General features: G+C 49.2%; 2 protein-coding genes across 3 annotated transcripts in view; one reads left to right on the top strand and one right to left on the bottom strand.

Annotated features, from left to right (window-relative positions):
* Nucleotides 1–1,509: 1,509 nt before the first annotated feature.
* Nucleotides 1,510–12,372, top strand: Bok (BCL2 family apoptosis regulator BOK). Its single transcript, XM_021632016.2, has 5 exons — nt 1,510–1,835; nt 2,389–2,640; nt 5,147–5,275; nt 10,786–10,949; nt 11,624–12,372. The coding sequence occupies exons 2-5, from the start codon at nt 2,418–2,420 to the stop codon at nt 11,747–11,749; spliced, it is 642 nt and encodes a 213-aa protein (XP_021487691.1). The 5' UTR covers nt 1,510–1,835; nt 2,389–2,417; the 3' UTR covers nt 11,750–12,372.
* Nucleotides 12,373–21,860: 9,488 nt separating this feature from the next.
* The window catches only part of Thap4 (THAP domain containing 4), a 50,087-nt gene continuing 48,781 nt past the window's right edge, over nt 21,861–23,166 (bottom strand). For both annotated transcript variants that reach the window (XM_021632078.2, XM_021632079.2), the window contains one exon: nt 21,861–22,174. In XM_021632078.2, coding sequence (XP_021487753.1) covers nt 22,055–22,174 — 120 coding nt within the window. In that variant the 3' untranslated portion in view covers nt 21,861–22,054. The remainder of the gene's footprint in view (nt 22,175–23,166) is intronic.

Below are 23,166 nucleotides of genomic sequence, written 5' to 3' on the forward strand. Positions count from 1 at the left end.
TTTAATTCAGAGAATAATCACTGTATGATATTAGTTCTCTGAAATTTGTTGACACTTGCTTACGGTTTCAGGTGTAGTCCGCTTTTGTGTGTGTTTGTGTGTGTCTGTAGAGATTATGTATTTTATAGCTCTAGGAGAAATGTTGTACTTAGATGATAGGTCAAATTAGCAAATCCTGTTGTTACAATTGTGCAGTTGGGTCAAAAAAATGAAGGAAAAAAAGAGTCTAGTAGATGATGTTGACTTTCTTGGAAATCCATATGGAAAAAGGGAGCCTTGATAACTACCACACTGTTGTAATGATTGGAGATATATATATATATATATTTTTTTTTTTTTTCTAATCACCTGTTCTAAATTCCAAATAAACACGACAGATTTCTTAATAAGGTTTAGGCTCAATAACTGGGCAGATAATCCATTTATAATAATTCTCTATGCTTGTCTTGCTATTTCCCAGCCATGTGCCCTGAGTTACCTGCCATATTTGTCCTGCTTAGGCTGTTTCTGCTCCATCAGGTCAGTGTTTCTCACCCCATCCTTTCTCCCCCTCTTCTTTCTTCCCTCTCCTCGTGTTCCCTACCTGAGATCCTAAGATGGGGAAAGGAAGTTCCACCTACCTCTCTCTGCCCAGTAATCAACTGTCAACAACTTTATTAACCAATCAGAGCTAATTGGGGAGCAAAGTTTACACAACATTACATAACAATGCCCATTTCAAAACTGCAACCAGATCTCAGGGCACAGAGGTCAACATCTGAATACACAGAGCACCAGACCAACCCCCAATAGTTCACAACGTTTTTGATCCATCGTAGGTATAAATATGAACCCTTGTAGGGCAGGATGATCCCTACAAATTGGACCAGTTGGTCAACCCAGAGTTCCTTTCTCTCACTGTGTAAGTCTGTCTTCCTCTCCCTCCCCTTTCCTTTCTCCCCTCTCCCTCCCCCCTTCCTCTTTAACTCTCAAAGGAAAAATAACCTAATGAGAGATAAGTGACTACAAAAGTTTATATGTTGATGTAAATAAATCCATCTCATTAAGAGCAAATCCAGACCAGAGTGGGCACGGGGGGTGGGGGTGGGGGTGGGGGTGGGGGTGGGGGTGGGAAGGGGCTATTTTCAGTGTCTTGAAACAAGCACAAATCCAAGTCTCTACCACATTCCGAAGGCTTCTACTAAGCTAAGAATCCAGAATCTATTTTTAAATATTCACTTATTTTTACTTTTGTGTGTATGAATGTTTGCCTGCATCCATGTCTGTGCACCACATGCATGCCAGGTGCCCTCGGAAGTCAGAAGGGGGCGTCAGATTCCCTAGAGCTGCAGGAATCCTGAACCTCTCCAAGGCAGTAAGGAAAGAATAAGTTAGTTGGTTCTAAAATGGAACTCAGTGAGCCCCAGTGGGTTGGTGTCAGAGCTGGTTGTTCTTCGCGCTGCCTGCCGGGACAGCTCCAGCCTGGCGGCGTTCCCGGGCGCATCCCGAGAACTTGTGTTGGCCTTGCTCAACGCCTTGCGGGAGGCGTTGGGCAGAGCTGGGCTGCGGCTCCGCCCCCGGGGGTTGCCGTTTCCTTAGAAGGCGAAGCCCTAGGCCTGGCCTCTCGCCGCAGGGAGTCCGCGGTTCGCCTCCCGCACCCCTCCAGACCGGGAATTGTGCGAGCGCGGGAAGACCGGCGGAGCCAGAGCTTCAGCTCGGGCGTGGACTGGGCGGGCGCTGGGGCGGGGCTCGCGCTCGCCGTTTTGAATGGAAGGATCTAGATCGGTGGGGACAGGGGCGAGCGGGTCCTGAAACCACAACTCCACCGCCGCCCCGCGCGCCATGCGGCCGGAGAGGTGAGTCGGACGGGCGTGGCGTCGGTCCCCTGGATGTAGCACCATGGGAACGGCGACACCCGGGGCAAACACCGGCTCTGTGAGGTGCGCAGGTGCGTGGCCTCGGAGCCTAGAGTCAGCCGAGCTGTTGGGGAGCCTTCCTTAGCGTCTGCCTTGCCGACCAGGAGGAGCCCGCGAGGGTCCTGCTTGTCGCCTGGTCGCAGCAGGTTACCCTGCATCCTCCGTCGCCCCCACACTGGTCCAAGGCGCTGTGACCACAGAACCTATCGCCATTTCCCCGCGGTGGTTCCAGCCGATGGCCACCGCCAGGAACTGCGTGATTTAATTTAGAACCTAAAATCCGTGACACTCTGCTTTAAAAAGCTTGGGGTGCAAAACGAGAGGCTGTCAGAAACCGGCGGCGCCCATCCGACCTCCTGTGAGGTTTCTGTCAGCATCAGTCACGCGGTGGGGACCGCTGTGACTCGCGCCGCGCCTCCAGGTCTCCTGGCGTGGCGGGAGTCCCTTCGCCACTTGGCTGGAGGCGATCCGGCTGAGCTCTGTCTATTGGTAGGTGTGGCGCCTCTCGCCTGCGCTTCGGCCATGGAGGTGTTGCGGCGCTCTTCGGTCTTTGCTGCGGAGATCATGGATGCCTTTGATCGTTCGCCTACAGACAAGGAGCTGGTGGCCCAGGCCAAGGCACTAGGCCGGGAGTACGTGCACGCGCGGCTTTTGCGCGCGGGCCTCTCCTGGAGCGCACCAGAGCGTGCTTCACCGGCTCCTGGAGGACGCCTGGCGGAGGTGTGCACCGTGCTGCTACGCTTGGGTAAGTATGGGGCACTAGCAGGTACCATCCCAGGCTGCCCCATAGCTAGTTAATGGTCCTGCCTGCTGTGTTTGGGGTTCCGGGTACAGCTGTTCTACTGACATGCCTTTCTGGGGACAAGTCCAGCCCCTCTGCGGCTTTGCCGCACCCTCCCTGTGGGGTAAAGAGGAGGCGTGTGTGGGAGCCGGGATCCGTCTGGAATGGAGAGTGTGCAAGGATAGGCCACCCAGGTTGGTGCTTCTCTGTTCATCCCCAGGCTTGCCTGCTTGCTGGCTCCTTTGTCAGGTTCCCCCCACCTCACCCCAACCCCCACTCTTACACCTCTTCCGTGCTGTGCCTGCTTAGCCCAGATCACAGACATTTTTGCCACAAACCACAGAAAGCTCTGAAGAGTAATATTTTTACAGCTAAACTTTATTGTGACCCTTGTACTCTGCTGGACTAAAAAATCCTTTGTGGGACCACGTGTCCCAATGTTTGTTTTGGAAAAAAAAGGCCTTTCAGTTTTTTGGTTATTGGCTGAGGTCCGACACCCACTCTAGTTTCCCTTGATGGGAAGCCCCCTCCCCGGGGCCTCCTTGAAGGACGCCTGGGACACTTGTTTTTGGGGTCACACATTGCTAGCTCCGTAGATCTCTTTAGCTCTTCTAAGGCCTGGGCATGTGTTCGGGAAGGCAAACCTTGATCCTGGACAGTTCACCTTACCGCAGCCAGATGCTGGAGTAATAGCAGAGATTTTAAAAAAAGGGCTGTGTGTGTGTGTGAATGGGTGTCAGAAAGAGCTGTGTGCACTCTCCTGGTTGGAAGGGGCCTGTAGGACCCTTCCTGAGAGATTCGGTGTGCACACATGCTGTTATATAGGCCCTGCATCTTTGCGCCGGGCCAGCCTCAAAGAACAGGGCTGTGTAGCATGACCTGCTTAGGAGTGAGAGCTGGGCACTGTCTATCTGGCCTGAGCTGGGTTCCCAGGAGGGCTATGCATGGGTGGAAGGGAGCTATCTCTGGGTTTGTGGAGAGAGTGAGTGAAGGGGTTTGGCTGGGCAAACTCATCAGAGAAGGAGACCATTGGCTGTCTCTGAAGAAGGGGACATCTTGACCTCCTGGGAATCCCCATGACACCTGGGTGCCATGGAGGAAGTCCTGCCTTGGGTCTTACCCACTCAACTTCTGGCCTCACAGTCCATTTTACAGGTCCTGAGAGGCTTGAACACTGACCTATGGAAAGAAGCAGGTGCAAAGCCTTGCACTCAGCAGTAGCCCTCTGAGTCTTCAAGAACTTTAGGGTCTTTTTCCATCACCCAGTCCTGTTGTTCCTACACTCTGCAGTTTAGACCCTTCTAGACAGCTAAGGGGATTCCTGGAGAGAGACCCTGAATCCCAAAGTGTCCCTGTTCAGATTATGCTTGGTGCTGTCATTACTGTTCAGGGTGAATTCTAAGGTTAGCAGTATCTCCCTGACCCCCAGCATGGGCCCAGCCACAAGTGGGAAGCAGTATATTTTATGTCCCTGAACAGTCTCTTGGGGTCAGTCTCCAGAGACCCCCCAGGGTTTATCCTTGGCAACAGCCAGGCCAGCCTTGGGAATTTCCATGCCATGTCTTCATCCCTTGGCCCTCCTCCCGATTCTGCTCTGGTTCCAGATCTTAATTAATTAGATATAGCACAGCTGGCCTCAGGGATGACGTGGGCGTCCTTATCGCTAGGCAGCAGCAGCATTTCCCTATTTGCTTTGGCTGGGGAAGTGGCTGGGCCTGGGACACCCAATCAGAGGCGGCGTGGAATTCCCGGCATCCTCTTTCCCTGTGCATGAATGATGCTGCCAAGGGCAGTGTAGTCCAGGGGGCAGGTGGGACTGTGGAAGGCATCTTCTTGGCACAGCCATGGCTGGGCTCATGTAGTACCACACGAAAAACACACCCATTTGGCACCAGGAGCCCAGGTTGGCATGTGGATGATATTGTGCCAGGACATGGCTCAGCCTCTCCAAGTCAGTTTTCTGAGCCATTACCAGTGATGCTAGCACCTAAGCCAGCATCATCTTGTGAGGCAGCAGGGGGTGAGCGCATAATGTGGTCTTCCAGCCAAGCTCCTCTTTATATTGGATTCTGCCCACCTGCCTGGCCCCTGTACACTGCTCAGTCCATCCACTGTCATTGTCTGTCTGCCTGCTGTGAGTCACTGAGCAGGCACAACCCATGCTCCACTGCAGGATTCCTGCCTCACTGGCCCAGCCAGCTTGCCCTCGGGGGCTTGGAGGTTCCACAGCCTCCCTAAGTCTCTTTGTTCATGGGGCCAAAGTTGGGAGAGTCAAATGGAGTAAGATAAGGTGAATAAGGGGTGGGAGTCAAACAGGTTAAGTGGGGATCAGGGCCCAGTGAAGGGGAAGGTGTTAGCTTGGAGGTTAAGTAAGGTCAGGTGGATCAATCAAGTGCAGGATTGAGTCTTGGTCAGTGCTGGCCACAGGGCTAAGGTGTGAGAGCGCCTGAATTGCTTTGTGCCCATGCAGGGGATGAGCTGGAGCAGATTCGACCCAGCGTATACCGAAACGTGGCCCGGCAGTTACACATCTCCCTACAGTCTGAGCCTGTGGTGACGGATGCCTTCCTTGCTGTGGCGGGCCACATCTTCTCGGCAGGTAGGTCTGGCCTGTTTAACTGGCACTTCTGGGAGGGACTTAACATCTGTGGGTCAGGCAGGTGTGCAGGGATAGAAAACTCCTGGGATCTTCTGACACGGCCCTCTGGGTTCTAAGTTACCGCCATCACACAGGCCTCCTGGCACTTGGGGCTGCTCTGAACTGTGTAGCAGCCCAGGAGCTGGTTCACACAGCGCAGCTGCAGGTGCTGCTGGGCATTTTGTTCTCATTCATTTATTCATTCATTCATTGAGGAAGGGTCTCTCTGTGTAGCCCTGGCTTCCCAGAACTTACTCTGTAGACCAGGCTGGCCTCGAACTCAGAGATCAACCTTCCTCTGCCTCCTGAGTACTGGGACTAAAGCTGTGTACCACCACACCTGGCTGTTTTTATTACAGTTTTTATTTGGTGTGTGTGCATGCTCACACACTCAACCACAGCACATAGAGTTCAGAGGGCAACTTTTGGGGGTTGGCTCTCTCTTTTTTGGGTCCCTGAGGTTGAACTCAAGTCTTCAGGCTTGGCTGTAGATGACTTTATCTTCTGAGCCATCCCACTGGTCCTGCTGCTGGTCATTCTGAGGGCTGTTGACATGATTCTGCCTTTTGATGGTGGTCCAGCACCGCCTGGGGCTGAGGTGCCCTGCAGGGCAGCGGCCCTCTGTGGGACTGCAGCAGCATATCCTGGCCTTTTAGTGACCATGATACTTGAATTTCCAACACTAGATCCCTATGGGGCAGTTAAAAAATATGAGCATCCAGAACAGTCTGTGACTGTGTTGGTCATAGGCACTTTAGGAGAACAGAGACACACTGGTGTGGACAAGTGTGGCCACATTCCCCTGTGGCTCTCCTGGATGCTTCCATCTCTGCTTCAGAAGGGAGTGCTAGCCCACCTCTCAGCTCCTGCAGGCACAAGTTCGCTTCTGTACGCTGCCCTAGACATACAGGAGGCTGAAACACTTCTCCCCAAACCCTCCCTTTCCATGCTCTTTTCTGGGAACCCCACTAGATACCTCATTCACGTGTATCACTTACTCCAGGTCCATGTGATCTTTGCCTGGGAGTGGGAGGCCCAGGCAAGCCTCAGGAGCATCACATGTCAGACCAGGGTCAGCTAGTGTGACTCTTGTACTGAAAAATGCAAGGCAAGGGGCTGGGCTGTAGGAAAAGTAGGTGAATGTGTGGGTGGTGGAGCGGGAGAGGTGGAGAAGGGCTGTGGCATGGGGGTGAGGGAAACTGAAGGAGGAATTAATGAGCAAGCTCCTGTCCCTTCCTGGAGGGTCACCTGGAGGCCCCTGGTGGGAACGGCGGTGGGTGGGGCTCAAAAAGGAAGCCAGCAGCCCGGAGGACCACTGTTGCCCTCTCTGGAGGTTTCCAGCTGACGCCATCCACGGGTGGCTGCCTGGGTATCTGTTTCCAAGCTGTCAAGCAGGCCAGTTTACGAGCCATGGATGGCTGGATTTATAAGGAACTTTGCTTCTGAGACCACAGATCTGGCCCACTGATGTCTTCCTTGAGCCCAGGGGAGGGGTTGGGTCTCAGTTAGTGGTAGGTGTGAGCATGAAAAAGGGACTGAAGCCTTGGGTGGTAGTGAGTGTGAGCTGGGGAGAGGTCAGAGTAACCTTACCTCATTTCTACCCTGCCCGGTGCAAGTCCACCCTGAGCGTGGAGTCACCCAGAGAGGCACTTGCTCTGGGTGATCCTTCTCAGGGACAGAGCCCTTTCCAGCTGACGCCAGCCATGGGTGGCCGCTTGGATGTCTGTCTCCATGCTGCAGGGAGGAGGTTGGGATGCAGGCCACGGGAATGCAGGGTGGTCACAACTCACTGGAGGCCAGGAAGCACCGGCAGACTTTGCAAACAAGCACAAGATGTTCAACATCATCAATCACTGTGTGTGCGCCAGAACAGCTTCATGCTTACTGGGGTGGCCAGACTTCCACGGTGTTGATGAGGGTGTGGGGACATGTGTGAAGTGTGGCCATTGTGCAGTGCTAGCCACCAGCCCAGCAGGCCCTCCAGTGGTAAAGCATGGCTTTTCCATATGACCTGCCCAACTACGACTAAGTGTAAACCTAAGAGAAATAAAATACAGGAGAAGCCAGGCTGTGTGTGTTCCCAACAGCATTATATAGGCATGTGTCTCTTAGTTGACAATCGGATGTGGAATACTAGTCAGCTACAAAGAGGAGGGAGGCTGTGTAGTGCAGATGAACTTAAATGTGTCGGACACAAACGCCATTTTTTTGAAATGTGCAGATTACAAGTTGAGGGTTGGGTAACTATGGGAATTCTCCTGGAGTATTTAGATGTTCTGGAATTAGAAGGGCTGCAGAGATGGCTCAACAGTAAAGAACACCAGAGGCCCCATGTTCAATTCCCAGCACCCACATGGCAGCTTACAACCAGCTGTAACTCCAGTTCTATCCAGTTCTAGGCAATCTGAGCCCTTTTCTGGTCTTCTTGGGCACTGTATATGTGCACTGTGGTGCACAGACATATGTGCAGACAAAATACTCATACGTATTGAAAATATATAAATCAGGCTGGGTGTGGCCACACATAGCTGTAATCCCAGCTCTCTGGAGGCAGAAGCAGCGGATATCTGAGTTTGAGGGCAGCCAAGTCTACACAGTGAGTTCCAGGACAGCCAGGGCTACATAATGGAAAGGCCCTGTCTCAGAAACAATACCACCCTGCACCCCACCCAATCTTTAAAATGTTCCAGAATTAGAAAGTTGCATGTTTATAGTTAGACAGTCTATAATTATAGTTTGCCCGTGCTTGCGGATGTAAGGCAAGCAGGAGCTCCCCAAGGCATGCCCCTGCACAGCATCTTCCTCTGCTCCCTACTAGGCTCGAACTCACAGATACAGGCCTGCCCCTGCTTCCTGAGGGCTGGGATTAGAGGCAGTCTCACCACTGCCCGCTCTCCTACTCTTTTTTATTGAGGTGCCATGCATACAAGTTGGGGTGGGGGTGGCTATGGGAATTCTTCTGAACTGATAAGATGTTCATTTAAACTGTACATTTAGCCACATTAAATGTCAGCGTCGGTGGCATTTAGCACATTCAGCATGCTGTTTGTCCCAATCCTGAGGACCTACCCGCCTATCAGCAGGCACTCCCTGTCCCTCGCCCCCCGGTCTCCCTGCATGTTTTGTCTCTGTGGGAGACAAAATGTATGCCTGCTCTGTATTTCCTGTAGGTGGGACTGGAATTGTGCCCTTTTGTTTATCCTTCCCCTTGCCATGTTGTGGCATTCATCAGAACTTCACGCGTTACTAGCTGTATAATAAGGCAGGCACACACTCCCTGAAGTTGGCTTAACAGGCATTTCAATTTTCCTTCTTGGCTGTTGTGAATGGTACTCTGGTGAACATCTTCATGCATTGTAAGAGGTTATTCTCAATGCTGCATGGAGGCAGGGTGAGGGGCATTTCACAGCCTGTAAATGCTGCTTCCTAGGTTAACCCCTCACAGGGCCCATGGCTGGCTGGGCATGCTTTTTAGCTCTTGTCAAACACTCTCCAATTATCTTCCCTAGCAAAGCTGAGAACAGCAGTTACTTTAACCCTTAGCTCATCTTCACAAGTGAGTGTGTGTGTGTGCATACATGTGTAGGTCAGAGGTTAATGATGAGTATATTCTTTAGTAGCTTCTTCCAATTGTTTTTTGAGACAATCTCTTGCTGAACTTGGAGGTCACTGATGACTAGACTGGCTGGCTAGTAAGCCCTAGGGATCCTGCCCCAGTGCTGCTTTGATGCCAGCACTGAGATTACAGATACATGCCAGCATGCCTGGCTTTTTATATGGGTGCTGGTCCTCAAGCTTGCATAGCACACACTTTATTCCAACCCTTAAGGCTTTTAACACAGTGGGCCACAACTACATCTTGTTATAATTTATCTTGTGCTGTTAACTAGAAGAAGGAAACAGGTTTTTTGTTTTTGTTTTTTTTTTAATGTGCTTAATGTTATGTGAACTTTCTTTTTGGCTCCGTCAATCTCAGGACCTCTTACCTCAGCTTCCTTAAACTAGATTACAGGACTATAATACCACACCTACCCTTCTTTTTAAAAACACACACAAAATATATTTTGGTTTTCTGTGTTTTTTGGTTTCTGTCCCAGAACTTGCTCTGTAGATCAGTCTGGCCTCGAACTCACAGAGATCCAACTGCCTCTGCCTCTTGAGTGCTGGGATTAAAGGCATGAACTACCACAGTTTGGCTTAAAAGATGTATTTTATTTTTAATTACATCTATGTGTTTGTACTTGTGGTGGATGTGTGTGTGTGTTCAGGTATCTTTGTAGGTCAGAGGCATCACAGATCTCCTTGGAGTGGGAGGCACAGGCACTTGTGAGCTCCTTATTGTAGGCCTTGGGAACTGAACTTGGTCCTCTGGAAGAGCAATATGTGCTCTGTAACTACTGAGCCCTTTCTCCTGCTCCCCATCTTGACATAAGAATGTATGTATTAAAAAAAAAAAAAATAAAAAGAATGTATGTATTGCAGGCTGTCCTGTAATTGAACTCTTTCTGCTTCTCCTGCTTCTGCCTCAAGTGCTATGATTATGCCAGGCAAGGCCTTATTACTCTTTAAAAAGGCAGTACTGGTAGGAAACAGAATACATTTCTGCATTTTTTTCCATTGTCATGTGTATATGTGCGTTTTGCATGTCTATGGGCACATATGTGTACATGTCCACATGGAGGCCCAAGGTTGATTTTGGATATTGTCCTCAATAACTCTTCTAATTTATTGAGGCAGGATTTCTCAGTCATATCCAGAGCTTGCCAATTTGGCTAGTCTTGCTAACCAGCTTGTTCTAAGGATCCTGTCTCTGCCTTCTAAGGTTGGAACTGGGAGGTGGGCTATCATGCCCAACCAGCTTTTACATGGGTTCTGGAGATTTGAATGCTGGTGTCTCAGGCTTTCGTAGACTAACTACTGGACCATCTCCCCAACCCCTAAATCCTTATATGTTAAGGTGCTGCATGTAATACCCCCCACATTACTGTTCATCTACCTTAATTCAAGTGTGGGTAGCCCCTGACCTGATCTCAAGGTTCAGAGTAGCAGACTAAACAGAGTTGGACGCACCCTTGACGTTGCCTGCTGTTCTCCTTGTCCAGTTCTGAGTCAGTCTGGCTTCTCTGTGCTGAGCCGCACGGTCTTGCTGTGGACACCTCTATCGGGCGTGGGTAGGGCTGTCTCATCCTTGGCTCCAGCAGGTGTCTGTTAGAGGCAACTTCCACCTACCTAAGAGCTGCCTGAGAGGGAAGATCTGACAGGCTGGAGATGGTCAAGTTGCATCAGTATAGTATGTCGCCAAGTGCCCTGTAGTGGTGGCCTGCAGGCAGGGCCACCCATCTCTGTTGTCATTGCTGGTCACCAGTGGAAGATAGGCAGGAAAGTAGGTCAGAGAAGCTCAGCTCTTCATGGTCCTCTTTGGGACGGACGCCAGCTTGGGTCTGGTCTGATCAGCACCTTTCTCCCCACAGGCATCACATGGGGCAAGGTGGTGTCCCTGTACTCAGTGGCTGCAGGCCTAGCAGTGGACTGTGTTCGGCAGGCTCAGCCTGCCATGGTTCATGCGCTGGTTGACTGCTTGGGGGAGTTTGTGCGCAAGACCCTGGCAACCTGGCTTCGGAGGCGTGGTGGATGGGTGAGTCTGAGCATCAGCAGGGCTGTGGGGTAGGGGTCCTGGAAGAGGGGGTGTGCTGTAAGCACAAGGGTGTGAGAACAGAAGGGTGGAGTGGGGTGGAAGGCAGGGCAGCGGGCAAGGGCTGCAGGACTCAGGGTTGCTCTGAGACAGGCAGGTGGCTGGCTCTTCTGTACCTGCACTGACATGCTTTCTGACCCTGAACTCTTGTCTGCCCCAAGATGACGTTTGGCAGAACAAAGCCAACATGGGTAGGCCCATCAGTACTGCCCAAGGCACCCTCACTTCCCTCTTAGGAGCCTCACTTTTTTGCATTCTCAAGAAGCAAGACCTAGAGGTGCGGTGTCAGGATCAGACCCTCCCAGTCTCTATGCCTGACTGCTTACATGATTGACCAAACCAAAGATGCTTTTTAGGTTCTGGGCATGAATGATAGGCTCCACCCAGAAGCCTCTGTTTTCACCTATAAAATGGGTAGGCAAGGATGTCAGACTTGAGACCTTTCCCCATCTAATGCTCAGGTGTCTTGCTCAAGTTTTGGTCCAGATAGACCACAACCTCCTTTCTCAAACAGCTTTCTTTGTATGTTCTCTTTGTGATTTGGAAGACTTTTTTCTAGTGTAAGGTACAGGGGCCTCAGGGGCCTGGTTTTGTTAACTGTCTCTTTTATCTCCCAGACGGATGTCCTCAAGTGTGTGGTCAGCACAGACCCTGGCTTCCGCTCCCACTGGCTTGTGGCCACACTCTGCAGTCTTGGCCGCTTCCTGAAGGCTGCATTCTTCCTGTTGTTGCCAGAGAGATGAGCTGCACACCAGGGCAGGGGCATTCCTAGGGCCCTTGGGCCCAACCCAAGAGGCCCACAGCACCTGCAAAGCACCTCCCACACTCAAATTGGGAGCATCCAACCCCTGGGGCCCTGTCCCAAACCCCATTCCTTTGTGGACCCTGGCCTCTGGGAGGGGTGAGTGGAGAAGGCTGGAGTCTGGAGCTGGCCTCTGTATCTACTATAGCTCTTCTCCTAGAACTCCTGCCAGAAAGTCACCATGAGTGTCCAGCCCTAGAGAAAGGGACCTGTGAACACTTTTACTTGATGTCCCAGGCCCCACTTTGGGAAGGGGCCTGCCCAGGACATAAGCTGGCCTCAGTCTTTTTGGGAAGCAGGCCCTGTACATTTGATCTGGTTAATGCAGGAAAAGCCAGGGATGTTTACTGTCCCTAAAGTCTGAGAAGAAGGCTTCTTGCTGCTGCTTAGGCTATTTCTAGATGAAGAAGGTGTCCCTAACCCACAAATGGGTCCTTTGGGGCAGGGACCAGAGATGTAGGGCTCTATGCTAATAGTTCAGCTGACCAATAGACAAGAGGCCCTGTGGATGAGGAGCTCTGTGTAAGTTGTACTCCAATAAAGTGTTAACCCAGTGAAGCGTTAGACCCTACTCTGCTTTTCTGTCTGTCCTCACAGGACTGCCAAACATCACCTGGTCCAAGAGCTCAGACTCCAGGGAAGCCCAGTCCTTCAGGGTGTACTAGAGGTTCAACACCCTTCCCTAGCTGCTGTGTCCTGAGCAGCTTTGAATTTGACCTGACTAGGGGCTGAGAGGGGATGAAGAAAGACCACATGGTCACATGTTCAGAAAAGCTGGGATCAGGCAGGGTGTGCACACTCTGATGGAGTGGGAACAACCTGGAACCTTAGCATATTACATACAGCACCAGGAGAAGGGTTAGCTCACCTTAATAGAGATCTGTAGATGCAGTCTCAGGCTGTAATCATCCAGGAGGAGGAAGCTGCAGTCACTCATTTCAGTACACACTGGTCAAAGCATTCATAAACACTTATACTTGCACATACTGTCAACATTCATTCAAACTAAAGGAAGGTTTCTCCTTCCCATGGGTCTGAGGCATTGGGTCCCTGACATGACCATGACTATGTTAAACAATCTATGTTCACTCAGGACTTTATTTCATATTTACACATTCACTTGGCTCCTTATATCCAGTACATACATCTTGATGCTTGTTTTCTACATCAAACCATGGAGTGTTTTGGAGCCCCAGCCAGACCTGTAGTGCTGGAGGTATGTGCTGTATGCCCTGTCCTCCTGTGTTTCCTTGGACCCATCCTTTGACTTGACTTAGCCTAGCAGCTTGTCCTCCTACCAGGCTGTGTCAGACTGATGGAGGTCCTGTAAAAAGAAGCCTTGTAGCCACATAGGGTTCATTTCTGCCTGGAGGGCAAAGAGGCAATGAACCATTTGCTTTAGGCTGAGCCACTGTAGTGACCCACTTTAGAAACCATTAGAGGTATGAAAGGTTGGTCTGATGACATGAGAGGGAGGGTTCTGATATTGGTTCTCCAGTCAGTCTGTGCAACAGCAGAAAGCCCTGTGCTAGTCCAGAGAGTGATGTGGCAATATTCAAAACATAGGAAAGGCCAGGTTCTGCTGACCTGGACATTATCCAAATGGAGTTCCATGCACATAGATTACTCCTAATTATTCTAGACAACATGGGGAATGAAAATGGTGTCCAGGGCTTCAAAATCCCAGCAATAGCACCCTGTAAAAGCCCTCAGAGTTACACCTGCCCCAACAGAAACTACCTTTTTCAGCCACAGAGTTGAGGTTGCTGAGCATCCAGTCAGAGCCTCTCCTTACCAGTGGCTGGATCATGACACTGGTTGAACTGGTCTCACAAGGGTCTCTTGTGCAGATGGCCTTGAGGAAGCTGGGGACACTGGGCCTAATGAGAGGTCCTAGCTCACAGAAACAGCTTCCAACAGCAGCAGATTTCTCCCTCTGAGGACAGCAAGCCCAACCACCAGGAGGCATGGTGAGGGCCTCCCAGGGGTTCTTAGGACCCTTACTGTGCTGTTTATGAACCTGTAGCAGGACACAAGTCCCATAGGACCCCAGAGAGGAGGGGACAGGAAGTGCATTGTCTCTGAAGAATTTTTACTTTTTTTTTTCTGGTTTCTCAAGACGGTTTCTCTCAGTAGCCTTGACTGTCCTGGACTCACTTTGTAGACCAGGCTGGCCTCAAACTTGCAGAGATCTCCCTGCCTCCCTGAGTGCTGGGATTACAGGTCTGTACCACCTAACCTGGCTTCTTTGTTTTTTTTTTGAGAGAATTTATCTGTGCAGCCCTGGTTGTCCCAAAACTTGCTCTGTGAACTCAGATCTATCTGCCTCTGATTGCCAAGTGCTGGGGTTAAAGGTGTGACTTTTTACTTTCTTATTTATGCAAAGTGATGGGAAATGTGTGGAAATGGCTATCAAGGGTGGGAGAAATGAGTTGGGTCAGGCTGAATTGTTGACACGACTCACCAAGCAGATGAGTTCCAAGACTATGGCTGGCTGGCTGGCTGGCGCATAGGCCTGGTAGTCACTGTGAATTAGCTAGAGATTTTTGTTGTGTTTTTGAGAATAGTCTTTCTGTTTAGTCCTGGCTGTCCTAGAACTCAATATGTAGAGTAGGCTAGCCTCAAACTCACAAAGATCCTCCTGCCTCAACTTCCTGAGTACCCCCCCCACATCTAGTTTAGCTGGCAACATAATGAGGAAGAGACTCAAAGACCTAGTGAGTATGAACTTGGAAGAGGCTGTCTGGTAGCTCCCTGCTCCCCACTCTCCTGCCAGATTACTTCACCACCCCTTAGGTGTCAGCTCTAGCACTTCAAGCCTTTCATGTCTGCCTCTAGGCCAACCTCACTGTAATGCTGGCACTCCAGGTAGGACCCACTGCTTCCTAATGCTCCTGCTCAGGCTTTAGGGCAGTGCTGGATGGTGGATACCCAGCCTCTCAGCCTTAGTTTTCCTTGCTATATAATAAAGTTGGGACTGAGAACGGAGACATCTAGCTGTCTAGCTTCCTGATGAGGCAAGAATTCCATAGATCTGCAAGGTTTCAGTGTTAGAGGTCCTAAAGCCCCCTCATTGGCCTGTCTTTACCTCACGCTTGCTTGCCACCCACCTCTAGGCCCTGCTGCTTTCTTGGCTCCTTCCTTCCTATGAAGCCGTAGCTGCTTACCCCATGTTTCCAGCCCCAAGAATGCAGGGTGGAATCCATCGCTCGGTGTGGTCCTGGCATTTGCTGCCTGGTGGACAGCAGGTGGAAGGAAGCAGGGAAGAAAGGAGAGAGAGAAAAAGCACTGCTGATGTGTGGGTGGTCTTGTCTTTCCAGCCTTCTGTCCTTGGATCAAATCCTTTGGGTTATTTCCAACACAAGAAAGTAAATGCTCAATTCAGAAAAGGGCTTAAAGTGGCATAGAGATCAGTATGCACATTTAGTTAGAGGACACAATGGGAACATGACACATTACAACAGCAAAAAGATGAAAGTTGGAGACATAAATGGAACTAGAACTGTGAAAGCCTATATGAGGCAAGCTTTAAAAACCCCTTAAAGACACAGGCAGGGCAGAACAGGCTGGCAGAGAACCCTCTGACAGGGCAGCCCTGCAGGTAAACCTGATGTATTCCTTATAAAACAGGGTCTTTTCTACCTTAATTAAAACAAGTTATAGAATTACTAAAGGAGGGGGTGGGAGAGAGAGAGTACACACAAGAGAGGGTGAGCCAGCACATGTGGCAGGGACTACTCCAACCCCCAGGGAAGACAAATGGGAGAGATTAGTCCTAACTGCTCGCATTCAACCCTATGGCACTAGCACAAATCGAGGAAGCTGGGAGGCCAGGGATGTGGATAACTGGGGTCAGACTGTCTAACTAAATGTCTACAAAGTTCAGTCTGAAAAAAAAAAAGTGTCTTCTCATGCTTGGAGATCTTCATTGTGTCCTCTGCACCAAGACCAATGGCTGGCAGAGCAAAGGCCGGTATAAAACCCAGGAAATACTAGTAAAAGCAAATCTGTGAATTCCTTTGTAACTCAATAATGAACATCTTCCTACATGATTCTCAAATGCAGTTGACATTCTGCATCATGGTGATAATAAAAGAGTGCTGTCTGGTGGGGAGGACGGTGTGGGGACATGGGCTTTCCATGAGGTTAAAGTTTGGGAAGTAGAGGTGGTGGCTGCATGGAGTAACTGTACCGAGTGACACTGAGTTCTATACTAAAAATGACTAAAATGTTGAGTTTTGTGTTACATACATTTGACCTGAATAAAAAATTGTAATTTGAGAGCAAGGCAATTATGATTAATATTCCTAATTCAAAGTAGTTTGTGAGCTCCTTTATTGAGTCAAGAATAAAAAAAAAAAAAAAATCTGAGACTGACATTCAACCAAGGACCATGTATGGATATAACCTAGAACCTCCACTCAGATGTAGCCTGTGGTAGCTCAGTAACCAATTGGTTTCCCAAAGTGAGGGGAACAGGGACTATTTCTAACAGGAACTCAATGACTGGCTCTTTGGTCTCCCCACCCCCGAAGGGAGGAGCAGTGCTGTTAGGCCACAGAGGAGGGCTTTGCAGCCAGTCCTGAAGATACCTGATAAAACAGGATCAGATGAATGGGGAGGAGGTCCCCCCTATCAGTGGACTTGGAAAGGGGCACGGTGGAGATGAGGGAGGGAGGGAGGGACTGGGAGGGATTGAGGGATCAGGACATGGCTGGGATACAGAGTTAATAAAATGTAACTGATAAAAAAAATAAAAAAAAAATAAAAAAATCATAAAAGAAATACAAACCCACAGCACTCATTTCCCACCTATCACTGGTCTAAATCCAAGTTTAATACCAGTCTCTTCTGTTCTTGGGAGTGGACACCTGCCTGGCCCATGCACTGGATACAAAACCCCACACCCAAACAGGTAAGTAGCAATCCCACTTCTAGCACTCAATCACAAAAACAAACTGCAAAAATTAAAAAATGACACGAAACGCTTCATATGCGACTATTTAATGAGCAAAAGAATAAATGATCCTGATGCTGGCGGTAGGGAGTGCTGGCAGAGCCAGCTGTGCCTCTAGGGAGTAGATGTAGCCTATTCTAGATTTCTGACAACAAAACCACTCAAGGGATTTATGTGAGCAAAATGAACTCACTAGAACCACCAACTCTTAGAAACAACAAAACAACTGAATTTACATACAAAATTAGTGTCATAGTACAGTCAGAAATTAATATATATTTAAACTGTCTTTAATAGGAAAAGTATATATACTAGCAAAACAAATTTTAATCAGCAGTCTTATTGTTAATAATTTAGTTTAAAATAATTGCATATATCCTATAGAAACATTATTTAAAATTTTCAGTTTAGAATAAGCAGAATCAAAGAACTTAAATAAGAAAATTATAATCTTAAACTCAAGTGGAAATTAGATCACAGGTCCTCTAAGCTGCTTTCTCCCCCAGAGATATCCAGGCTCCTCTGCAATCTGTTCCCCAGGAAGAGCTGATTGCAAGCTGTGACCTTGGAGCTCTCAGTTGCTTCTTCGTTCTCCATCTGCCTTCGCAGCCACAGACCTGATCCCTCCACTTTCCAGATGGCTTTGAATTATACTTGGAAGTGTATCAGTGCCCTCCTGATTTACCTCCCCAGCCACACTCCCCAAAACCTGCAATAAGAGAACCTAACTGGTTCTTTGAACCTGAAGGGACTGACGAAAATTAAGGGTTACTAGCACAGTGATGAAATTTTCCTAGTCCTTTGGAGCTGAAGGGAAGTATGGGCTCTTCCCCTCAGTACCCCTCCCCCTATCTATCTTGTATCTGTTCTGCTCTTCTCCTTATGAAGCTTTTCCTCAGACTTGAAGTTGCTTTCCCTTCAGGCCATGAGGCTGCAGCTCTTCTAAGAATCCCACGTGAGGGCTAAGTTCTCATTCATGTGCATGTGTGGATTGTCTGAAAGGGCCAGACGAGGGTGTCAGACCCCTAGAGCTGGGGTTTCAGAAGGTTGTAAGATGCTGGATGCGGGTGAAGCAGTAAGGAAGAGCTGTAAGTGCTCGATCTGCTGAGCCACCTCTTCAGCCATGTAATCTGTATTTGCGTGCAGGTATTCATGCACATGTATGTGTGCCACATGTGTGCCTAGTGCCTGCCCATGGAGGTAAGAGGGGGGAGGGTATCAAGTTCCCTGAAAGTGGAGTTATAAACAGTTGTTTTGCACCATGTGGATGCTGAAACTGAACCCAGGCCCCCTGCAAGAGCAATAAATGCTCTTCAACTACAGAGCCCATCTCTACAGCCTGTTTTTTGAAACACGGTTTCTTATTGGCCTGGAGCGCAGTCAGGGTAGGCTCAGATCTGCTTGTCTCAGCTTCTCCAGTGGTGGGACTACAGGCATTTCCCATCATACCCAGCTTTGTGTAACTGTGTGTGTGTGTGTGGGGGGGTGGGGGGTAGGTCAGAGGTGGATGCTGGGTGTCTTTCTTAATTGCTCTCCACCTTTTTTAAGATAGGGTTTTTCTGTCTCGTTGTGGCTCTGGCTATTCTGGAACTCCCTATGTACATCAATATGGACTTCAAACTCAGAGATCCACCTGTCTCTGCAGCCAGTGCTGGGATTAAAGGAGTGTACCATCATGCCAGGTTCTATCTTATTTTACTTTCGGTTGTGAGTCTAGCCTTTAATGGCTGAGCCATCTCTCCAGCCCTCAGTTCCATCTTATTTAAATAAATATATTTATTTTATTATTTAGTTATGTATATGGGCACCTGTGGAGGCCAGAGGAGGGTATTGGATCCCCTGGAGCTGGAGCCACAGGCAATTGTGAGCTTCCCCATGTGGGTGCTGGGATCTGAACCTGGATCAGAATAGCAATAAGGTGTTTTTAAGCCCCAAGGCATCTCTCTACTCCTCCATCTTATTGTTTTCCTAAACCTTGTTTTTTTTTTTTTTTTTTTTGGCAAGATCTCTCACTGACTCTGGAGCATGTCCACTTGGCTAGAATGAATGACCAGCAGAACCCGGGATCCTCCTGTCTACCTTCCTAGCATTGGGATTATGGGCTACTGCTAAAATTCCTTCACATGGGGAGCCATGGTCAATCTCTTCTCCTAACATTCCCCAAAACACACCAAAGCATGATCCTACCAAGATTTACTTTGGTGAACCATGCCTTTATTGGGCTTTCTTACAGAGCATAAGTGAGGAGTTACTTTCAGGGTAGGAGTGCTCCTCTGCACCACCAATAGACTGCAACTGGAAAGTCTTTACCCAGTGGGGTTGAATGAGGGCACGCAGATGGAGCCCCATTCTTCTAGCCTCCCCCAGCCTATATATTCTAGCCTATTCCAGAGGTCATGTGCAATTAAGGCACAGCTGTGGTAACAGGTGAAAGGGAATGGCTGGCTGCTCAGGCTCTCCTGACCCTCCCCAACCCTCCCTGAGGCAGAGTATATAGTCAGCAAGCCCAGCTAGGATGCTCTTTTGTAAGCAGACAGTCTCTCTACCTCAAGGTGGTGGTTGTTTGGCTTGGAGGATGGTCACAACATAGGGCTATTCGGCCACACAGAGTTTTTGCATAGATGTTAGAGATTGAATTAAAAAACTGTACTGCCTGAGCCCCCCCTCCCAGCCCCTCATCTGTATTTTTAAATGTGTACATCACAGGCTAATGTAGTCAAGAGACGAGTGTGTTTTAGTCAGCTTTCTTACCACTGTGACAGGATGTTCAGATTATTTGACTCAGGGCTTCAGAGGTGTCAGTTCACCATGGCCAGAAGGCTGCTGTGAAGCAATTCCCATCACAGTGGCCAGGAACAGAGCAAAGGGGATACCAGAAGAGCCAGGGCAGGATACCCAAGGACACTCCCTAACCTATTTCTTCCAGCTAGGCTCCACTTCCTACCTTTCACCACTTATTGCCAGCAGAGTATAACCCATCAGATGATTAATCCACTGATTAGGTCAGAGCCTTTATGATCTAATAGTGTCTGGAGACTGGCTTCACTAATCCTGTAGGTACTTCTCAATGCCAGAAAACTCACACTTAACTGCCATGAGAGGTCATTGACTGCAATGTAACCTGACATGTTATCCTAGGGAAAATAAGAGAAAACATAGAAGATGACCTCGTGGGGCTGGGGATGTGGCCCAGTTGGTGAACAGTGTGCGCGAAGCTCTGGGTTTGACCCTCAGCACCGCATCAAATCAGGCTTGGTGGTACACACCTGTAACACAAGTACTTGGGAGGCAGAGGCAGGAGCATCAAGAGTTTAAAGTCATTTGGGGCTACATAGTGAATGTGAGATCAGCTTAGGCTACATGAGGACTTGTTTCCAAAACAAAACTCTCCTGGCTTTTGTCCATGGAAAGGCCTGGAAGTTGTGTGGCACACATGAAGAGCGTGTGTATTTCCAGGCACAGGAAGAGCTTGTGTATTTCCAGGCTTTGGTCTCTTTTTTTCACCCACTAGAAAGATCCAAGGCTCTGGGACCTGAATAGAGCTGGGTCTGGGGCAGGCAGCCCTACCAGGTTCACAGATCAAAGGCTCATTTGGCCTCTAGGGGATACTTGGAGTACCAGCTGTTTGCCAAAGCAAAAACAGCACCTTACTGAAATTGCATGCAACTCACAATTAAGCACTGGACTGACAGCTAGGAAAGGGCAGATGGGTGGTGGGTAGAGTAGGAGTGCTCTGTCTGCTGGGTGTCTCTGGACAACACTGGGTACTCTTACTCCAAAGCTCATACCCAAGGAGAAAGCACTGAGTGAGTATGCCAGCTTCATGGCTCAGGCGGCCAACTCTGCTAGTTCTAGAGGGGGCTTCTGGCATTACAACCAGACGTAACAGAGAAGAGTACAGCCATGCTGCTGACCTTATGGTCACACACACAGAACTTCAAGGGAGAAGGCTGATGGAAGACTGGCAATCAACAGGTAAGGCTGAGAGCCAGGGTAGGCTGGTGGGGCTAACTGTGATGAGTCCTGGGTTCCACCTCTAGTACTTAAGGGGAAAGGGAGGAAGGGAGGAAGGAAGGAAGAAAGGAAAGAAGGAAGGAAAGAAGGAAGGAAGGAAGAAGAAGGGAGGAAAGGAAGAAGGGAGGGAGGGAAGGAAGAAGGAAGGGACGAAGGGAGGGAAGGAAGGAGGGAGGGAGGAAAGGAAGGTTGGTCTACTCTTCACCAAGCATGCCTGAGGGGACGAACAGCTGAGTGTGAGCCCCTTATATGCTATAAAGGGCGGAACCAACCTCCTTGGAAGCGCCTCCAGTCAGACTTTAGGTACAGCTCTCAGGCCACAAGGGAAGAAGGGAGGGAGCTTGTGGTGCAGGGGTGGTGGCAAGACAAGCTCATTCACATCCCCTTGGCAGCAGAGCTGATTCTGGACAGTCTATGTTCGTGTGGCTGATGGCTCCTGGGGTAGCAGCCCAGGGCTCTACTGCAGTACTGGCTCTGTACTCTGGTAATGTCTTTTGTCCTCAGGTGTTCACTTCTGGCAGCTTGAGTAGTCTGGCCCCGCTGTTCAACAGTCAATGACCCTGTCTCTGTTTGCCACGTGAGGTTTCCCACATGGAGGTGTATTAAGACAAAAACTTCTCCAGTCCTGGTAGAACAGAGCTGTGATTCCGGACTTGGGAGGCTGAGGCAAAAGGATCTTAAGTTCACAGCCAGCTTGGGCTTTTTTGCAGAAGAGGGTTAGATATTAGAGGGCATAGTATGCACTATAGTTTTTACCTAGCATGGGCTGGATCCCCAGCACTGCAAAAAACAGAAACAAAACCTGTAAAAAGTAAGTAGAGATGGAAGGGGGAAAGGGAGGGAGGGAAGAAAGGAGGGAACATGAGATTCTTTCTTAGTATCTTTTTGTTCATTTGAGACAGGCTTTCTCTGTGTAGCCTCGCTGGCCTTGAAATCACAGAGATCCACCTGCCTCTGTCTCCTGAGTGCTGGGATTAAAGGCCTGTGCCAGCACAGCCTGGACTCTGTCTTAATATCTTAAAGAAAAGACTAGAAAACAAACTATCAGCAGAAGATAAAAAATGTACAGTCTACACAGTGATAATATTCAAAATCTCAGCCATAAAAATAAAGGCCTTTTATTTGGTTTTCTATGCCATTACAAGAACATATGGACAACACCTCTGTGTCAGCAGAGCCTGTGGCCACACCATGTCTGCGTAGGATGTGTCTACTACACTGGGGGACTAGATGCAGGAGTCAGACTCTGCTCCAGGCTCTGGGAGCTGCTCCAGGTTATGGGGTTACCTTCTTGTAGGTAACATGAAGATGCTGAGTCATTGGTTGTGTAGTGGTTGCCATAGAGACCGTCTGTTCAAGTTTGCCTTCAGAATTCAGTCTGAATTTTCGAGTAATCTGAGTGGAGAACAAAGCAAAGCACTTAAGTTTTATATCTTCAAAATATTCAACAAAAGCTGGGTGTGGTGGCGCACACCCGTGATCCTAGCACTCAGCAGGCTGGGACAAGACAACTGTCTCAAATTCTAGGTCAGGCTGGCTGTATGAGTTCCAAGCCAGCCTGGGTTGTTTTGAAGAAATAAAAACAAACACTGCACAGACACGGGAGCACCCACCTGTGTCAGTCACTGGTCACAGGCCTATGAGCAGGGCAATACCCCACGAAGGTTAAGACCCTGGGTGGGAGCCACCATGCGACACACCAAGATCAAGGTGTTATGATTCTAGGTTCCTCAGTCACTGTTTCCAAGCAACAGGTGAACTCGGTTGGTACAAACTCAGCTTTCCAGAAGTGACCCTATTGTTTGTTCTGTTAATATTTGATGTTTTGTTGGCTATAAGCTCCCACTTCCATCTGAACCCTAAACCATATCAAATGTGTTTTTGGAGGACTCTGTCCAGCACGCGGGGAACACTGGTCTATTATATCATAGCTTTTTTCAAGAATATGAGTAGATTCTGAGTCATGTCCTCGTGTGTGGAATGCATGGACAGGGTGTGACCATAAGTGAATGTGTATACAAGGCTCTAAGGGCCTATCATTTCAGTGCTCTAGGACATGAGAGAAATTCAGCACATAAGCTGAATTGGAAAATGGACAATAGGAAATATATAGATAAAAGCCTGGGAAAAGAGAAAATATAGATGGAGGTAGAAGAGATACAATGGAAACTGAGGCAAGATAGAAAACTAGATGAGTCAGGAAGGGAAAGCCCTTTACCTCAGGACCTGGTTCTTGGCTCTTGCTGGCTCAGTAAGGGCTTCAAAACACACACACACACACACACACACACACACGCACACACCAGAATTAAAACTGATGCCAATAAGTTGAGCACAGTGTGCATGTTTGCAACTCAAGCTGAGGCAGGCAGACGGGTGTGTCCAGC

The sequence above is a fragment of the Meriones unguiculatus genome, chromosome 15 (assembly GCF_030254825.1).
Source record: "Meriones unguiculatus strain TT.TT164.6M chromosome 15, Bangor_MerUng_6.1, whole genome shotgun sequence".
Lineage (NCBI taxonomy): Eukaryota > Metazoa > Chordata > Mammalia > Rodentia > Muridae > Meriones > Meriones unguiculatus.